At 39.8% G+C, this 20836-nt stretch overlaps 1 protein-coding gene across 1 annotated transcript in view; it reads left to right on the top strand.

Moving 5' to 3' along the window:
- nipal2 (NIPA like domain containing 2) overlaps positions 1 to 20761 on the top strand; it is a 56075-nt gene extending 35314 nt beyond the window's left edge. Inside the window, exons 4-11 of the mRNA XM_028471491.1 lie at positions 1678 to 1737; positions 6493 to 6614; positions 16320 to 16416; positions 16641 to 16776; positions 16982 to 17070; positions 20242 to 20305; positions 20383 to 20480; positions 20573 to 20761. Of these exons, the coding sequence (XP_028327292.1) occupies positions 1678 to 1737; positions 6493 to 6614; positions 16320 to 16416; positions 16641 to 16776; positions 16982 to 17070; positions 20242 to 20305; positions 20383 to 20480; positions 20573 to 20679 (773 nt within the window). The 3' untranslated portion in view covers positions 20680 to 20761. The remainder of the gene's footprint in view (positions 1 to 1677; positions 1738 to 6492; positions 6615 to 16319; positions 16417 to 16640; positions 16777 to 16981; positions 17071 to 20241; positions 20306 to 20382; positions 20481 to 20572) is intronic.
- The last annotated feature ends 75 nt before the right edge of the window (positions 20762 to 20836 follow it).

The raw sequence follows: 20836 nt of genomic DNA, 5'->3' as shown, positions 1-20836 counted from the left end.
TTTGAAGCTGCAGTCTGTGTTTGGCCCTGTTAATAGCTGGACTGTCATGAAGCATCTACTCTGCTCTGCTCTGTTGCCTGTGACATATTGAGCACAGTCACTAATCTTTTTTAGATAGTGGCAGAACTTGCATCATCTCTACAGGTTGTTTGTTTTTTTTAAACTTTACATTCAGTCAGTGTGTCACGGTCTGTATACCATCACTCTCTCACCTGCCCGGCTGGTTGGTATTTGCCTGTTTATTCTAACATCTTTGAGCAAACCTCAGAGCCACAGCGTACTCAGTCATATTGGTGTGTATGAGAACATAGTTCCATTATGTTACGCAGAATGAGATTATTGGAGTATTCTCAGTGTTTTGGACCTCCCGGGTGTCTGCTACACTTTGATATATGTAAAATACCTCCTAGCTGTGACAGAGCACTGTATCTCATTACATATAATCCTCTGTCATGTGTCTGTTAGTATTATAGTCTGTCTGTGTTTATCATGCAGACCTCACATCTGCCCTTCTATTGGGCTGTATATTTGTTTCCATGATAATATTTAGTAATGTCTGAGGTGTTAGTGTTATTTCAAATTATTATGAATCTAAAGCTTAGCTCTTGTGAAACTGTTAGATTTTTTTTTTAGTTTTGCATTTGCTGACCATGATATTGATGGGAGAGTATTGGATTGTAAGCAAATTGTGAGGTAGTAGAAGAAAACTGGCAGACTTTATGGACATGGTTCAACGTAAACCTGTGTAACCCTGGGGGTGGACAGCATCAGTCTCTGCTTGTATACTTGATTGTCTGCCTGTAATTGTGGTAAATTAATGTGTGCACGGCACGCTTCGCTTTAAATAAATGACATGTTGTACATTCCCACTCTGCCCACTTCATGGAGCAAGCGGATTACTCTCCATGTACAACTAGCAGTGTAGTTTATGTTTAGGACAACAAATGCTTTGGTGAATACAAAAAAAACAGTCAAGTGCTTGATTATGCATACATTGTTAATTTGACTTGTGTCAATAAATAAGGCCATCACATTGTGTAGTTAATGTATTTCTATTTCAGGAAGTTAATCAGGAGTGTACATGTATTGTTGTAATTTTTTTCAGGGAAAACTTTAGCATTTATTGATAATGCTATGACTGTGATTGATATGAGGGAGTTCACGCACATCTGGAAGCTGTTGGTGTGAGAGCCTCTTCTCTTAAGCAGTGTTTCTCAAATGGGGGTATGTGTATAGGGGTACTTGAGAGCAAGACGTAATTGAACAAAAGAAAACATTAAATGATAAAATATAGGGTTTTATAATGTTGATTTTTAGTAAAAAATGATAATCATAATAATTGTGTGTTATTACTCATTCATTCCATCATTATGCTCTATAGTTGTTTTTTTTCATTGTATTCTGAGCAAAATGTAGTTGGACAAAGGGGGTTCTTTGATTCAGAATTTAGAGAAAGGGTTTACTTAAGCCAAAAATCTTTGAGAGCCACTGTACTAGAGCACTGGTTTCCAGTTCCACAGGGTAAATAAGGTTAAGCTGTTCACACTGAGTTGTTTTTAAACCAAACCTAACGTAGCCAAGCTGCCAATTGTTTTCCTTCTGCCTGAGATTGTGTGAAGTCTTTCTTTCAAGCTATTTTGATGGTCGAACTAATCCCAGTATGTTTCTGCTTCTCAGCCAGTGCTGTCATCTCAGTGGCATTTCTTAAGGAGACAGTGCGCACCTCAGACATTGTTGGTAAGTATCACGTGCAAATATTGACTTAAAGGACACCATATATACTGTATGGGTCTGCTTCCCTTCTTTTTCTCTTCTATAATGTTATTTTATTTGATCTTTAACCAGAAACACTTGCTGAAATTAGTTTTCCTGATTAAAATCTAATGTCAACTAACCATTGGACAGTTCTTCTTAATCTCTTTCTCTTATACAAAGTTCAATCACTATCTCAGTCAGAGTTGCATTCTCCTTTTAAAAAGGCCTGTTTAAATAGCTCTACCATAGCACACACGTGTTTGCGATTAGAAATGGATGCTCACAATCACAGTTGTTTTCCACATTTCCAAAACGCAGGTGCAATATGTGAGATTTGCAAGCAATTTCTGCCATCACCAGGTGGTATATTACTGAGTAAAACGGACACTTCCGCCATATCCGATCCTGACCACAGAATGTACAGGTGACAATATTCTCTGCTACATCCCGCAAATGTTTTTGGCGGGCCCATGTATATCGTCAGCTGTGTGATGCGTTAATGAGTGAAGATGTTTAAGCAGTTGTTTGTTAGTTGTAAACCTCACGGGTTGCGCACCGTTTATCTGTTTGATGAATGTTTGTTACCAGAGATGGCCTAGTTCAGGGACTGCTCTGCTGTAAATTAGCTTATACTCATCAACCGGTGGAAAAAAGGTACTACAGGTTGGCCGGGCCGGCAATATTTATGAATGTATATATAACCATGTAGTCTAATAAAAAATCACATATGGCATGATAACTAAGGACAAGTTTCTTAACACTCAAATTTTAATTTTAGGTATTGAAGACATATTTAAAAGTTGAAAATTCCACATATTGTACCTTTAAGTAGAATCTGAGCAAAAGCAAAGTTAATCAATACACACATTACAAACCTCACAAAAATATTTTTCAACATTATATGAAAATCTGCCCTGCAGGTTGACATTGTGGAAAAAGAAATGTTCTAGCTTCAAGGGAAGAACGCCATTTGTTGTTTTTCTTATTTGCCCACTTTAATTTGAATATAATTAAATAAAAATATTCTTTATTGTCTCCTCGGGAAGGTTTGTCAAGGACTTAAAGTGCACACAAGTAGCTGCCCTGGCAGACAATAGATTAACCTACAATCAATAAACATATTTTATCAGCTAGAGACACACATACATTCATTATACTTTCAATAGAGGATTAGAATACAAGTAAAAAATAAATGAATTAAAAATGATGTAAAGCCAGCTAGGATACAAACAAAGATGCACAGCCTAAGAACATTTTGGTAGACGTTGGCTCAAACGAGTGTTTAAAATTTAGCATGTTTTCCTCTGAATATGTGAAGTAGGCGGATCTTATAAGGGCCGCAAAAAATGGGAGGAGGAAAAGCAAATAAATTAATGCAGTGGGAGAATGCAATTCATCAAACCTGGAACTGTTTGCGGTGATAGTTTTAGCACTGTAGTACGTCTGACAAGCGGGTGCAAACACACGCAAATGAGCTGCAGTAAATGTTTACACAAAACGCAGCGGAGATGGAAAAAAAGACTCCAGTTCACCTCTCTAGTATAAGGAAATAATTTAAATAAAACAATTAACAGCCACTGAATAAGAAAATGCAGGTGTGGTTGCAGTGCAGAGAGTCCCTGTGCGTGGAGATCCATGGATGTCGCTCCGGACGCACCGCTCCAATGAGCTCCTGTGTCTTTCTCTCCATGTTTTGACCGTCAACCTCTCGTGTCGCGTTGATGGCAAGAACGTCAGGCCAGAATCAGCTGAGCGCTGCTCAGGGGCTCAGACCTGCTGGATGATGATTAGCAGATCATCTTCAAATGGTTCTGATCGACAGATTGACAGACTTCCTGCTTTAACAGCATTAATGGCATCAACAGATCAATAGGACAGTTTCTGTCCAAATCTGCCTGTTTTTCATAGATTGATGAGTACAGAGTTACAGGACCTGACGGAACAGCCGCACTAAGGGGTCTATTCTCCCCTCTGGACTTTAGCACTTTTATGCGCGCCTGTGGGTACACACTTCTCTCCTACGCGTGTTCTCCGGTCCAGTTTCCTGACATGCCGACCTAGCGTAAGTAGATCAAAATCGCGTAGTCTGTGAATGAAGGCAGGCTGAAGGAAAAAAGGCGATGATGTCATTTTTTTGGGCTGTCTAGAAATCACGAAACCTGGAGTTTTCCCAACGCTTGTAAATGTCATTGAAATCCGTGAAAATGATAAAGTTCACTTTTAATTTGAAACGCCTTCATCGATAAACAATGTAACAGGTTGATTTGATCAGATCATTGATCAGATTATTGCAGTGTGACTGACATTCTTCTGTCCGAGTCACAGTTAAAATCTCTCTCCTTGATCATCATCATCATCTCTGTATAGAGTGACCGAGTTAGATGCGGAAATAATGTGGCCGCCGAGCGTCCTGCTTTAATACAGAGGGATGTTTGCAGTGAAATAGAACTAATGGATTCCATAATACGCAGTTTTAAATATAATTTGTTTAAAGCGACCTGAGCTGAGCCTCATTAAAATATGTGTAGGAACAGTTTCTGGTAGATCCTCATCCACATATGACAGCTTGTTTCACTCTGTAGTGGATCAAACTGTGACTTTATGTTGGACACAGTATGAAAATAGTTGAATCACTGACAGACGCACACTTCTGTCCATGTTGGTCAGAGTTTTAATTTATCGCGCAGCAGCAGCTGAGTGATCACAGCACAAGTCCGTGTGGCTTCAAATGTAACTAAGTCAATATTTCTAGTGCAATATAATGTTTCACCTTATCAGGGCGCTGCACTTGTTCCAGGGTTAGAAGCGCGTAAGAGGGAAAGGACTTGCGCACACCGCAGAATGCGTGTAATGCCAGATTTGAATGGGAACGCCCACATTTCAGCTGCTCTACTCACAGTGCGTAACTGGGATGAAGGCGAGCAGCGACTGACTTAAGTACAGGGGGAGAATAGCACATAGCCAAAAACAGCGCTGCTGCGTGGCTTTTTGGACTTATGTACTGTACATGGTAGAATAGAGCCCTAAATTTGGGGGAAAACTATCAATTACTCACCATTACTAAAATAAAATAAAAACATGATGTCCGCAAACACCCTCAGTAACAAATATAGCTTTTGCTGTAGACGAGAGCATATAAAATCTACATTACATGATCCCTCATGTTTAAAAACCTGTACCAACTACACATCGGCCCTAAAATTACATTTAAAGAATGTCATTTGTTAGCACTTGGATACAATGCCACCATATTTAAGAGTGAATAATTACGGTATATATAAATGTATTATATAGGGATGTAACGATTAATCGTAAGGCAGTTAAAAATCGATTCATAGGTATCACGGTTGATATCGATTTTCTGAAAATTGAATCGCAGTACTTTTTTAACCAGCAGAGGGTGCTATCCACAAGTGTAGGCGGCGGGCGGAGTCTGCTAATACTTTCTTTCTGGCCGCCTTCTACTCTTAAATATGTTAATAAATGATTCATTGCCCCTTTAGCACTGAAAGAATATCTGTAATATTACTTGAATATCTGTAAAAGTCATGTTTTTCTATTAGCTCTGTCTGCTAGCATAGCTTCTCTTCTTCACTGCAAGATATCCGCATGCCAACCGACCACTGGGTTACCAGCGCCCTCTGCTGGTCCAAACAAATATGACGTAAATTAGTGCAATCACGGTTTTTTTTTTTTAAGTCCAATTGTTAGGGCACAAAATACATTTTCAGTTGCACTTTTAAAAGAAAAAGAACTATTATGCAGTTTTGCATTGTTTATTATAGAACCAGAATTTAAATTAATAGGCTTCATTTTCATTTGTATTATTCCTTTATTTATTTCATTCAAGATTTATTTTTAGTTAAATTGCATTGTTTTGAATAGTTTATCAAGGGATTCTTTTGACAATGAAAAATAAAAGGAAAATAATACAGTATTTGTCAAATTTGTCTACAGTCCCATTTTGTAAAATAAGTCGTGAGAGAATCGTATCGTGAACCCAGTATCATGAATCGAATCGTATCGGGAGTTGAGTGAATCGTTACATCCCTAGTATTATATCTATATATTCCTCTGCATCTTGCTACTTGTGCATGTGACACTGGCCTTCATCATATAGAATTATTTTATATTAAACCAACCTCACAGAACAGCTAATCTCTTATTAATCCTAATGTTGTGAGATTCTGTTTAAGGGTTTTGTTATTAGAAACAAATGTATGTGCTCTGTTTGATGAAAGCTGTTTTTCCTCATGGTTTGTTGAGTGTGTCTCACTGGTTAGATTGGGGAGGTTGTCTCGTTAACCGCTATCAAAAGCACTTGATTAGAATTTCATATCGTGACCACACAGCTCTGTGTATTGTTGGTTGATTCAGCTGTTTCTGCTGCCATTTGTTTGATTGTCTTGTAATTGTGGACTGACATTTGTCTGCCACATACTGGAAACATTTAGTCACATTAATGTTTTATTCATGAAGGCAAAAATTGCCTAGAGGAGGTTCTGTTTGTCGCACAAGGCCACATTAGTTGTCACGCTCGACAGAAAAGCATTATTCAAATGTAGACAAGTATGGAAGCCTGAGATATTACTGACAAATGGTGTGTGTTCACCCTAAACCAATTTTGAATACAGAAAAGCAACACAAAGCTATTGTATGAGGTTCTGAGTTACAAGAGAGTTCATTCTTACAGTTTAAGCTCAACCCAAGACTTTTTTCTTTGTCTCTCTTTTTTAGGCGGCACACTGTCAATAACAGGAACCTACGTACTGGTTACCTTTGCCCCTCACAACACCTCAGAGATCACCGCTCAGCTGGTCCAGTATTACATCATCAGCTGGCCCTTCCTGCTTTACCTTGTAGGTAAATCTGTTTAGTGTATTAATGTATTTCTTGGGGATGTGGCTACATTGTGCGTTTGAGAAGCTCCTTATGAAACCAGTAGCGGTTTGAATCCTGCTTCACTTCCGTTGTCACACTGCCTCAGTGTGTGAGTGAATGATTGTGTTAGTGGTTGGAGGGGCTCACTGTATGCAGATCGTCAGCCAAGCCTCAGTTTTGCTTATCAAGGCTAGCTGTAGCTAAAGATGTAGCTTACCTTTAGCAGTGTGACTGTGGTGAATGAATATTGCAAGAGGGTCCTTTTTCATGTTTTTTTCTCAGAAAAAAATCACATGGAGACAAATCCCATTGTAGTATTAAAGGGTAACTGTAGTGAATTTGAATTGCAAGCTCTATCAAAGATCACTTATAATTCTAGAGGTTTAGTCAGGTAACTTTCTTTTACAATCAGAATCAGGAAGGTTTTTATTCGCCAAATACAGTTTAAAAACAGCACAAGGAATTTAACTTGGTAGTTGGTGGGAAAAACAGAAAAAGAAAAAAACAAACAAGCTAGAAACAATAATAATGATAGATATAATATATATATATATATATATACACACACACGTGTTACAGGTAAAATAGTCTTTATGGAGGTGGTGATGGGGGGTTCAGGTTAGTGGGGGAGCAAGGCTGTGCTTATGAGGCTGGTGGCAGAAGGAAAGTGTCTTATACTGTATATTATAGTTAAAGATTTATTTTTATGTACAAACATTTGAGCATTATGTTATTATGTTGTGCTTGATGAAGTAGCAACATTTTTGAAGATGTAAGTGGGGTGAACAGGATAAGCTTTACTTCCTTCAGCTGCCTTGTAAACTTGCACTCATGCCTTTTTCTTTTACCTTTTGTTTCCGGTTGTTTGCGTTTGTGCTTGTTAGAGATAAATTAAATAAAAAATTTTTAAAACACCCTTGTAAAGCTGCCAGGAGTAGAAGAAACGCGGTCGACCAGCCGACGCAGTGGCCACAATTTAGCTCACCTTAGATGCCGGTTGTCACATTAAGCTATTTTTCTCTTCTTTCTCTAAATAGCTCCAATGTCCTCCCAGACCGGTCATCTGATAAGTCAACTCTCTCTCCTTCTCACTCGTGTCATACAACGTGATCTCCTTTGCGTCTCGCATGTAAACAGTGCAGCTGACTGCCGGCTGTGGCTGCTTTGATGCGCAACACGAGCTCATAACAGCTTCAGACGCATCAGAAGTAGCTCCAGCACACATGCTTGTGTTGTTCGTAGTAATAAATGAAACATTATCAAAGAAAAGCAGAGAAAGGCACTACAAAAACATTGATAAATGTGCACATATTTAGTTTATTGGTAATACCTTACTCACTGACTGCAGGCAACACACACACACACCTGCAGCGCTGAAGCAGACACGTCATTTACCAAACTCTTTCCTTCTGACAGTGATTTTGAGTGTATACTTAACATGACATAACCTCTCCTTCCTTGCCCAGGCATAGGAACAAAGGGTGCACATTTGGAAGCTTTAGTCATTGAGACGCATACATTGAAAGCGTTCTATGGCAGGCCATTTACAGAAGAGGAAACAGAGCGCAGCATCAGCAGGGACATTCTGAAACAATGTGCTCTCATCCCACTGTGTGTGATAAATGGAGACTACCTGAATAGAAACGTGTTTGCTTTAATAGTGAAACTGATTAGAGCGCTGTCGGTTTTTATCATCCCATGGTTTAATATTGATAATTCACACTTTTACGCATTAACAGTGGCAGCTTCCTGCCTGCATTCCTTCCTTCCTGCTTTTTCTGCAACAATACTGTTGTTTTTGGTCTGAATTATGGTTTTTAATCCTTCATATTTTTAAAGAATTATTCCTCAATTGTGACGTAAGTTGCTCTACACAGTTTGTCCATGTTTGTGATTGGTCTGATGCTACAATCTCCACCACTGCTACTGGAGCGCGCACGTAGCCTGGCTGAATTCAACTTTATTAACTGAACGTTTTGATATCCTGCTTCGTAGTACAGCTGCTCTCTGACGAAGAATGCTTGGTGAAGTGAGATAAATCCAGGCTTCAGTTATGTAGCTTCGTAGTACTGGCCCTTAATGATTTATTTTGTTTCTTTTGGTAAGGCAAGCTGTCACACAGTCACAGTTCATTTCTAACACTGTAGTTGGGCAGTGTTTGACATTATGTACTAAATATGCAAAGAATAACAGCACGGTCCTTAGTGTATTCACAGCAGTCTAATTACAGGGTCTCAATTACAGTATGAGTTTATGAGCAAAGCAACAAGGTACGGTAGCATTTCTCTCATTATTTTTTTACTAATCTTCAATACGTGCTTTATTCCTGCACTCGGGTTCACTAGGTCTGCTGGTTTCTCCAGTTCACATTAGGTGTAAAATGGGAAACACATTGGACTAGACAGCAGCCCAGGGATTGTTGGAGGAAGCCAGGGTACAGACAGAGAGCATCCACAATACTCCTCTACACCACCGTGCTGCAAATGAGTAGGTTGACCTCAGAAAATGATTGGGTTTATCTTCACACAGGTAGAAATCTCTTCATATTTGTAGTTCATTCAGCATTTCACAGTGCTGAAAAAACCATTAAAGTTGTGGTTTTCCCTCACTTCTTTACTTTGATTGCTTAGTTTGGCCTCAGGCATCACTAACATAAACAGCTGTTGCTCTTGTGACGTTTCTTAAAGCTTCAGTGTTATGTTATTTTTCACTCATCTTCATTTGTTCTAACCCCAACAACACAGTATTTGAGGTTTATTCTCCCAAACTTGACTGTTTTCTGGAGTTTTAGCCTCTGAAAAGTGACTTTATAGGGGAAATATGCTAAATCCACTTTTTTAGCTCTTAAATGCATTTTGTTGTATATTTAGAGTGTTTAGAAGTACAGAAAAGTTCAAATTAGTCTCTTCAGGTGCTACGTTGATATCTTTATTTTCTGTTTTGGTCATATTTTTCAATCTGTTTTGATTTTTCTATTCTCTATTACGTTTTTTAGATCAATAACGTCACAGTATTTGCAGTGGAACTGCCAAATTAGGACATCGATTACAGGCCCATCACTTCGAGCAAGCCGTCATTTTTATTTATCGCTGCAATTATGTAGTCTAAGCTCAAGGATGCCGAAGTTACGAGAGGATAAGTCAAAATGTTCAGTTGTTGGATGTAGTAACCCACACGCTTCATTACACCGTCTCCCAGCATCAGAACCTTTTCGAAGTGCCTGGTTGAGTTTTATTTTTTATGGAAATATACCCACATCTTCAAGGATGACTGCTTCAGCAACCTCCGCCAGTATAAAGAAGGATTTGCCGAAAGACATTGTCTGATTGAGGGGTCAATTCCTTTTATCTTTGGAGACGACGAACAGAGCACTTCGGTAAGCTGTAAATAACGCTAAAAAGTGTGATGATAAGACGTCCCTGTCATTGTTTTGTTAGCATTAGCAGTTGCACCGTCTTCATATGTTAGCGCTGTGTGCTTGTTTTAGATCCTTGATGATATGGCCTACGTGATTTAATTTAAGTCTAAAGGTTTCATTAATCATTTCATTTTGACGTTTTTGTCTCCAAAAAGACTGTATTAAAATGCATTTCGTGATGTTAGCTTGGCGCTAGCGTTAGCTCGGTGCTTGTGTTAGCTCACTTGTTAGGGTTCTGCACAGGGTCCGACTCTGGCTCAAACATGTAAGGCTGGATGGACAAGTCTTCTGTTGTTGACATTTTGTAAATAATGTGTGAATAAACATTTTCTGCGCCGCTAAATAATCGTATCTCTTCTATCAAACTACAAAAATGGCCGAACAGGGTGGAGTTGAACAGAGTGTCACCTCTGCAACCTGGAGAGGGGGCGGGGTCTGAAGTGTCTCATTTGCATTTAAAGAGGCCGCACCAAAACGTAAAGGGGTAGAAAAGGGGCCTGTGGCGCTATAATAATGAGGAATTCAGACCCAAGCATTGCAGTTCTGCTTTATATAGACCACAACTGTATGATTTTGCTTTTACCGACAGCTTGAGTCATGAATTAAAATCAATGTCAAAACGCAAATGGAAAAGACAAAGATAAAACAGAAAAAGCAATGACAAAATGGAAAAAGCAAAAACAAAATGGAAAAAGAATATACTACATTTGTATATTTTTTCATTATTGATTCTCTTTATATTTCCACATTTTTATTATTGATTCTCTTTTTATTTACAAATTTGTACTATTGATTCGCTTTATTTTTCCACATGCATTTGCTTTTAATTTTGGCACTCCTGTGATTCCATAGCATTGGGTCACAAACACGTCAGATCATGTCAAAGGTGATACAAAGTGATATAACCAAGGTTTTAAATTCACTTTTTGGGTCACCAGCCAGCATGGCTAGTAGATTCTTAAAGTTACCAGCCAACCGGATTTTCCACCAGACAGATTTTGTACATTATCTGTGTTACATTAAACTACATTATCAGTGCCACAGAATATATTTAAGTGTTCATGTTTTTTTTTGGTTTTTTTTTATAGTTTTTAATTTAGTTGATTGCAGAAATACATTAAAATGGTAAAAATATAAACATTTCATTCAAAAACAGTGTTGTAACAATTCCTAAAAGGTGCAATATGGAACTTTGGGTGTACTTTTATAAAGTATGTCCTCTTAACTTAATAAACAAACCTAACTCAGATAAAAATTGCATCCCTGGAACACTGTTTGAAGTTCGAAAAAAATAGAAGTAATCAGTTCCAAGAAATGCATGTACTGTAGAGAAAAAATGTTTTATTAACATGCATGCTCTTCAACTGTTAACAGTTTGTGGGAAGTGGGATTTGTTAAGTGCACATTTTAAAGGTGAACAAATGATAAAGATCATGTGTGAAATCTAATCTTCAGAGTCTGTGCTATTCTGCATAATGCTCAGTAGCTGCTCGATCTTTGCGTACGAACTCTGGCCTGCGTAAACGTAAACCTTCTGCATGCCAGAGTTTAATATCATTGCTGGGATCAAAGTTCATGATGTCAGGAGAACTCAGCTGGACAGTAAGGAGGGCACAGAGTGTCTGACTCTTCAGGCTTGAGCCCCAATCACTCTTTACCTGCTTCATGACACTAAACCCTTGTTTGCAGTCAGCTGTTGATGCTGGGATGGTGAGAAGGTTAACAGCAGGCCAGTTCTTCTCAAAGGACCCTTTTTACTGATACAGCCGAGACTTGAGAAATGTCCATTGATCAGGGATCTAATCATCATCCACCTTAGCAGACAGCTGAAGAGGTTGGAAATGACGATATGCTCAACCACCTCAACATCACCAAAATCTTAAAAGATAAGATAATCCTTTATTAACCTCACAAACGGAGACATTCACAGTGTTACAGCAGCAAAGCAGGATAGCAGAAGGAAACATTTAGTTACATAAAAACATAAAATTTGTGTGATTTTTCTTCTGCTATCCTGCTTTGCTGCTGTAAAGATGTGTTGAAACAAGGAAACATTTTTACAATATAAAGTTTTAGAGTCTTCCTAAAACGTGTGCAAAGGTTTGTCAACTGCATTTGAATTGCTAACCTGCACTCGCATCTGCATCTGGCCAGCACTGGAAACTGGTCAACCGCATGGACTCACTCCTACTCAGGACACCACTGCTCACATCTCCAAATCTGGCTGCGATGCACTGGCACAGAGAGTCAATAAGCTGGTTCTTTGCTTTGTTGAGCTGATCGGCATTAGGAGGCTTCAGTTGGATCCCCTCATTGGTGTCTGTTTCCAAAACCTTGCTAAGCTTAACACACACACACACACACACACAATCTAAATCCAAATCATATATGGGATAAATACCTTGACTTGTACTTTTGTATGACAGCCTGAGTGGAGGACAGGCAGCTCTGAACCTCAGAGCCACTTCTGCAGTGACTGAGGTAGATTGCTTCGCTGGTACAAGGTGTCATGCAGAAGGCAGGAGAACTTCAGGATTGCACCATCCTTGAAAAATACTGAGAAATCTCTGGGCCTTGGCTTTTTGAGCTAAACTGATATCAGCCTGTTGGGACTAGAAACAGCAAAAGTGCAGATCAAACTTTATGACTTAAAATGAAAGAAAACAAACGTGAAAATATTATTCTACACTGCCTGTTATAGTATAACTTGACATACCATCTGTAAGTGGCATACAATGCCTGGATAGCCTCTCAGAAAATGGTCTAGTGCCCTTAGGAAATGTGGCAGCCACCGTGTTCCCCCTATTCTGGTTGGCATCAAGGCATACATGTGAAGCTCATCATAGTGTTGCTTTAGGCTGGCCCTGTTGACTGCACTCTTGTGCTACATGGTGTACAGACCAGTCCAAAGGTCTTCAACTTTCCTGGCGATCATAGTTTTTTTTTTACTGCATCTGCGTAAGCATGCTCAAGTCGATGGACCATGCTGTGGATCCCAAGCACATACGACCTGCCTTCATGAAGTTTTGTGACAACGTCATTATGCAGCTCCATCTGTTGTGAAAGCTACAAGTTTAGTCTTCCAGTGTTCACTGCTCTCTGTCACATTTTCCATGACACTGCGCACTGCCTCTGTGATTTGGGTGGCATCTGGCTTTATGACAGCTTGTAACCCGACAAACTGAATCTGGACTGCCCTGCAGTGGCGTTCCTGACGTAAACCATTTCTTCCTACATCACTGCATCATCCGGACATGACTGAGATGAACTTGATATTGGACAACCTCGCCCCAGTTTCCTCCTGTTATTATCAGCAATGTAGTGTATAAATTATTTTGCCTGGTAGCCGTTTCTGTAAGTCTCTCCTATCTTCAGGCCCTTCTGACTATCAACCCTGAAAGTACATGGCTAATGTGGTGTATAAAATTATTCTAAAACTAGTATTCGTGTCTTGGTCGAATGTCAGCCACTCACGACCTGACATCCATTTAGAATTAAAGCTACTCCATTTCTTCTTTTCAGATTCTCTTTCTTCTTCATTATCCCCTCTGTTAGCAGCAGCCTTCCTGTTTTGCAGTTTAGGTTTTTCAACACCCGATAAATATCTCCACGCCGACTGCTCCCCAGGGATGGGTTAAATTGCAGAGAACAAATTTCAACATATATGTATAACAACATATATACATGACGAATTTAAAGTTTTTTTTTTTCTTTTTTTTAACTAATTTTACATCATCTTAACAAACCAACAATCACGCAACGTAAGCACTTAGCCACTTGTTGTATGACACATCACGACATAGTGTTCATGGTAATTGTAGGATTAATACAACCAACAGGGGTTGCCAGATATACATACATTACGATTTATAGTCTAAACACACAAAAACCCTCAAATTTTGGTGGAATACCACCCAATCTGGCAACAATGACTTGTTGCATCGTTCCTGCAGCCTGCCGATTTAAAGAGATGTAGTGGTATTTGTTTCATTCTTTACCAGCCAAAATGGCTAGTAACGCTACGTTACGCTCCAAAGTTAATTTTTACCCGCATTTGGTGGGTTGGCGGGTGTTAATTTAAAGCCTGGATATAACGGCTACTAAAAATGGAACTGATTGAGCGCTCACACTGTGGCTTACACCATGGCTGCCCACTCAAGCTGGGCGGTATGACCAAAACTGTATATCACGGTATTTTTCTAAATTATAACGGTTTCACGGTATATGACGGTCTTTTTTTTTTTCAAGCATATTCAGGTGTTCACAGCATTTTGTTCTGGTTGAGACAGGAAATACTGCATATTATTAAAAATATTGCTTTTCACAAGTTGGGACAGATGAATAGGGACAATAGTTTTATGCCAAAATTTTTTTCACGACGTATGACATGTTAGCGTTTGTCCTTCATATGTTAATCCTTCAAGTGTTAAATCTGACCATGTATAAATCTGTGGCCCTTTGTAGTTTAATGACAGTAAAACATGTACTTTTTACTAGTCTCTTCCTTTAATTAAGTGGTTAGCATTAGCTCTTAGCCCAGTCTTATGTGTTGGTGTGTAAGCTTAGCTTCGTTAGCTTTAGTCCTCTTTCCTGTTAAGTGTTGCTGCAGGTTAATCTCTGACACCGTGTTTGTGGGAACGTTGGGTGGATCTGACGGAGGAACTTAGACTGGTTCACTTTGTTGGGTGAGTGTCTGGTCTTAACCAACTCGCGGTGCATGATGCATCGCTGCTCGTCACAGCTTCAGGTAGACTGTGACAAGCAGAGCTCAGCTTTGTGCGTGAGCGGCGTCAACAACGCTGAGCTCCCGGTAACAGCGCTGAGCTTCTGGAAACAGCGATGTATTTTTACCAGTAGGAATGTTTTTGATGATATACTGTATCACCCACGTCTGTAACGTGCATACTGCTCTGAGCACAGATTTATAGAAGGTGGGATGAGCCACTCCTCATGAAAAAATGATGTTCAATTCCGTCCACAGCTTGAAGAAGACGGCGATGGCGTAACCGACAATTTTCGAGAAATACATTTGTCGACTAATCATTGCACCCTTGCTGTTTACCTTGCCCCCGCCTCACAGTCACACCATTCCTATTTAGAAGTGCAACCTTAAAAAGGGTCCAGTCAGAATCACGGCGCAGCGTAGTGTTTTGTGTAATCAAATACACCGGTACAGAGGTATATTAAAAATTTATATCATAAAGAAAATATTACCTGATATTCGGTATGAATCGGTATATCACCCAGCACTACTGCCTACTGCTCCTCAGGGCAGGGCTAAATGCAGAGAACACATTTTGCTTTACATATATGACAATAAAGTATAATGTACATGATATATTAAACCGCAGTGTTTGTTTAACCTGTGAGGTAGTTTGAGAGGGAGGAGCTCACATTTTTATATGGGGTAGGAGGAGCCAGGATTGTCAGGAGGAGGAGTTTCCACCTTATGACTTCATAACGTGAGAAAAATCCAACTCGCATGTTTTGAGCTGAGTTTTTACAAAATGTGAATGTGAATTTTTCAATTTTGGCCCTTTGAATGAGGCTAAAGAAATGTATATCACTGTAGCAAAACCAATTAAAAGAAAAGCACAAAGGTGGACTAAAAGCCTTTATTGAATATCTAGGTCATCACAAAAATGTACCAGTAGTTGAAAGAAAAGGAAAAAAATGAGTGCGTGTTTGAAAGGAGCATTGCTGCCACTGAGATTCCTTTTAGAGCCATTTATGATGACAGCACCTCATTCACATCCTTTAATAACCTTTTAGAAATCCCTTTTATGAATCTGGTCTCTTCCTGTGCTACAGCTCACTGCTGTTGCCTGTGTGGAGAGTGATCTGTTAAATTTGAGTCCCAGTTGATCCCTCTCTAAGAGGAATAGATACATTTGAAGTGATCTCTTTCTGCTGCTGCTCAGACTGCAGGATGAGTTTAGGAGATAGTTAAAGGTCAGGGCAGCCATTCTCCTCATGTGTGCCGCTCTATTCTTTTCAGTGGGAGTTGAACGCTGTTGGACTCACAAGGACAGCCTCAGGCCTTCTTCATTTAAAGACCAGCTCATTCATTTTATCTCTCCTCTGCAGCCATTTGTTTCAATTAAAGTGTGTCTGCAGACGGCGGCCTGTCTGAGCTACAGATAAGGCGTTTGGTAAAAGGACTACATGGAGCCCAATTTATATTCCCATTTTAGGGATAAAGTTTAAGGGAATTGAATCTACAATAATGAGTTTGTCTAATCCTCCTCTGCTCTCTGTTTAACAGTTTTTTGAGGTCATCATCTTCTGCGTGCTGCTGTATTTGTACAAAAAGAGGAATGTGAAGCACATTGTCGTCGTGATGCTGCTGGTGGCTTTGCTCGGTATGAACAAGTGGGAGCTGAGGCTAAAGGTTATGAATGGAACCCTTTTGGTCAGTCAGACGGGTCTCTGTTACCTAGTTACTGATAACAAATGTGTGCTTTATCCTTGTTTCTGTGAGCAGTTGAATAGGGATGAATGAAAGGGTTCCATAAATAAACACAATATGGGTTGTTTCATCTAAACGTATTTAATGCTGAGGTCTGTGCTCTGTGTGCTGCTGCAGCTTCACTCACGGTTATCTCCGTCAAAGCCGTGTCGGGGATGATCACAGAGACCATAAAGGGACACCTGCAGCTCATCTACCCCATCTTCTACATCATGCTCGTTGTCATGGCTGCATCGTGTGCATTTCAGATCAAGTTAGTCCACGTTTTCCACTTTACGGTCTCTACTTCCTCTGTGTTTCATCACTACACCCCAGGACACGCTGGATGTTTTCTACCAACACGGCTGTGTTTTCCTACGAGTATGAGAGAAAGCTCCCTATGGGACATGGTTACAGCCTGCCTGAAGCACACCTGGAGCAGTGATGAGGATGTGTCTCTAATTCCTCTGTCTCTGCAGGTTCCTCAATCAGGCTATGAAAATGTTTGATGCTACAGAGGTGGTTCCTATCAACTTTGTCTTTTTCACAGCGAGTGCCATCCTAGCAGGTAAGATTCTACACGAGAGCCCGAGTGAATAATAGGCTCGATTATAGTTGATTAATCGATATCGGTCAATCAGTGGTTTTACAGTCTTCATGTCGAAAGTGTTGGGCACATGAAGGTCCTGGGTTCAAGCCCTGGGGTGGACAGTTTGCATGTTCTCCCCATGCTGCGTGGGTAACCTCTGAGTACTTCAGCTTCCTCCAACAATCCAAAAACATGACTGTCAGGTTGATTAAAGTCTCTAAATGGCTCGTAGGAGTCTGTGTGTGTTGCCCTGAGATGGACTGATGCCCTGTTCAGGGTGTACTCCCACCTAAAGCCCTATGAGAGCTGGAGATAGGCACCAGCAGACACCCTTGGCCCTGAAAACAGGAACAAGCGGGTTGGAAAATGAATGAATGGATGGATGTTGAGTGTTCCTTATATATAAACTGTGAGCTACTGCATAGGTACTTTGTATTCTGAAGGGCTACCAGTTAGAAAACTAAATGTTTTCACTTTAATTAGATGGTTAAGATAATAAGGAAGGCTAACCTAAAAAGGTAGGAAATGTTTGAGAAACAAAGTGTTTTATGTTGAAACCTAATCTAATTTATGCAAATGTTTCATTTTCATTACATTTAATAGAAAAGTATCACCTTCCTATTTTACTAGTGACTAACAAACAACTTTTAACTAATCGAATAACATAACATTTGTAAAATGTAACAATTGTCATATTTTATGAAAATCTACCTTGCACTTTTTATAAATAGATTTTATATATTAGTATATAGTATATAAAAAACATACACCAAATCTACAGCACATAAAAACATTGGTCACAATGTTTTAGTTAAAATAAACATTTAAAGATGGTTAATGTAGTACTACAACGTTATCACGTGCAGCAGTATTTAACTCCACTAAGTACCAACTACATCTCTCATCTTTGTGAGTTTGAAACCTGGAAAGATGGAGCTCATTGGTGACTAGAGCCCCAGAGGGCCCCTCACATGGTCCATGCGGGTTGGTGACCCCTGATATGCAGTTTGTAGGTGAAAAAATCCTGAACTGACTGCCACTCAGACAAAAAGTCTAGTTCTTGTGTAAGCACGCTCGCCTCTGCTCAGGCAGAATACTAAATTACAGTTCAAATATCCCTGTAATAAATCTCACACTGCTGTTGCTGTTGACATGATGTCATCTCAGACCAAATTTAGTGTCACAAATCATTCAATGAGGGTCCACTATATCACAGGGGAACGCACATTTTTGCTGGTGTTCTCATGACGCATAAAAGCAACATCCTGGCCCCATTCCTCTGTGTCAGGGTTTAGTAACAGCCGGGGACATCCATCACTGGGGAGGAAGATTAATGGTCTGTCTAGTTCTTCAAAAACTCTCCAGCTGATAGTTTTACTGCTACTTCTACACTCACTAATGGCTTTCACCTTAAACCATTAACAGTGGGCTGGTGTTTCCTGGTTCTCCTTTTAGATTTGGTTGTTCCACTTCAGGCAAAGCTATGCTATGAGCTGTGTGATGCTAACTGTGAGGATGTGATGAAGGTGGACTTAGAATATCTATAGTATTAGATCTGAGGCTTTTCTTTCTGGAATGAGAGATTGAAGCAGTTAAATGGTGGTAATTAATTTCATCGGGCCAGCAGCAAAATAGGGTGTTTTAGTTTGGAAGCGGGAACACCCCCTTCTTCTTATTCACTTCTGAATTGTAACTTAACTTCTGGCCTTGATCAGTATTTCATCCAACCAGCAGCAAAAAAGGTTAGGATTAGGATCTGAAGCGTCGTCGTTAAAACAGACGAAGAAGAAGAACCCGGAAGTAGAGAGACACTCGCAAATCTCAGCAAAAAGAGCTTTAAAAAAGAAGAAACGGCGATGCAATGGACAAGGTGCTGACTGGACAGACGTGGGCAATACAGTCCGTCAGTTTTACAGCGGTCCTACGGTGTTCGTGCATGCGCAGTGTGAGCGTTTATGGTAAGCTGGTCTGTGGCACTGCTTCAACTATGAGATACCCTCACGAGGAGCGACTGGATTTCAAACATGTTTGATTTCCTTACGACCATACGATTGATGATCAGGAGCTGGTCATGAGGTGTTTGTTGTTTCTCGTGACCCCATGTATACTACACGATGCACGACACACGTTCTAGCAGAGACTCGCACGATCTCTACAAAATAGACGAGTCGGAAATCGGCTCAAAGTGGGCCACAGTGTATGCCCGCCTTTAAGGCTGCTGGAGATTGGGGGAAAGAAATAACCATCAAAGATGTAGTGTAGGCCTCAAAAACCAATAAATCAAAGCGCATTTGCTTAAAAATAAAGATGGAAAAGGTTTGAAATTGCTGCTTGAGTTTGTTTGATCTCCACTGTAAACACTCTTGACATTCTCTGAAGAGTTTCATGGATTGCATTGTGGGATATGGAGTCACGTAGATGATGCGTAGAATTGTTACCATGATTTTCTAGTGTTTGCTCCCAAAAATCCTGTCAAACGTCCCTCCAAACACATTTCTGGTGTTTTCACTGAATGAAGGTCGTGGCAAGAAAATGGTGGATGTTTATCTTGGAGTTTACACAGAAAGACCCAAATCTGGCCGAAAATGTGTTCTGCGAAGTGGGGTGATGTTACAGAGAACACTGAGAACAAACTAGAACAAAAATGGTGTTGAATAATACTGTTAGGCAAAGGAACACGATAAATCACAGTAGGAAACGAGTAGAATCTACGAGACTCCATTACCCACAATGCAATTGGTTTTGATCTCCAATGTAAACACTCGGTTAATTGACATTGTCGGAAAGTTTTGCGCGTTGCATCATTTTTAAGCAAATGCTCTTCATTTTATTGATCTATGAAGCAAACACAATGGATTCATTTGATTAAAAAAAGTCTGCAGCAGCTTTAACGTCTTCAAGGAAAGCTTAAGTAGGAGCATTAAAACTACTGAGATAAATATTCACTTCATAAAAGTAGATGTTGGATTTCTGATAGCCAATATTTTAATTAGAATCTAGACTTTTAATATTCAGTAAACAAAGTGTTGCTGTCATTATTCCAGCTCAGTATTTACTCAGGCTTTGTCGCTGAAACAAACAAAGCACTAGAGATGATTTCCACTGTGTGTGATAGTGACATGTATTTTAATGGACTGTGTCCTTCTGCAGGGATAGTATTTTACCAGGAGTTTGAAGGCTTGGCTATATTGAACATATTCATGTTCCTGTTTGGGTGAGCGCTCCATACCTCACAGGTTATTACATAAATCTGTATGATTTACGTCAACACTCCTTGGGTTTCTCTTTCAGATGTTTGCTGTCTTTTCTTGGAGTCTTCCTGATTGCTTGGAACAGGCCAAAAATAAAGCAGGAGGATCGTAATTTTATTGCAATGAACAGGATTCCTGGTGAGTGTGTTCCTGTTGATGGTGCATTGATCAGGCTAATGTCTGCTGAGGTGGTAACAGGGTCCGTCTAATGAGTGGTGCTGTGTCCACAGGGAGCAGACACATTAACAAAGTGCAGCCTGATGTAAAGAATCCAGCACATGGATCAGTGGCAGCCATACTTATGTGCAACAGAGCTGGTCAAACAGACGACTCCTAAGACTTGCTCCATCTGTCATTTGTGTGTCTGTGTGTGTTTAAGACTTTTCTGGGTTCTTTAATAAAATATTTTATAGAAACAAGCAGCAGGCGTCAGTGTCTATCATTATACCATTTGATCTCACGTCTATAGTACCGATGCAGCTGTAAAACAACTG

This window comes from Gouania willdenowi, chromosome 16 (assembly GCF_900634775.1).
Source record: "Gouania willdenowi chromosome 16, fGouWil2.1, whole genome shotgun sequence".
Classification (NCBI taxonomy): Eukaryota; Metazoa; Chordata; class Actinopteri; order Blenniiformes; family Gobiesocidae; genus Gouania; species Gouania willdenowi.
This window is presented reverse-complemented; position numbering and strand designations above follow the sequence as displayed.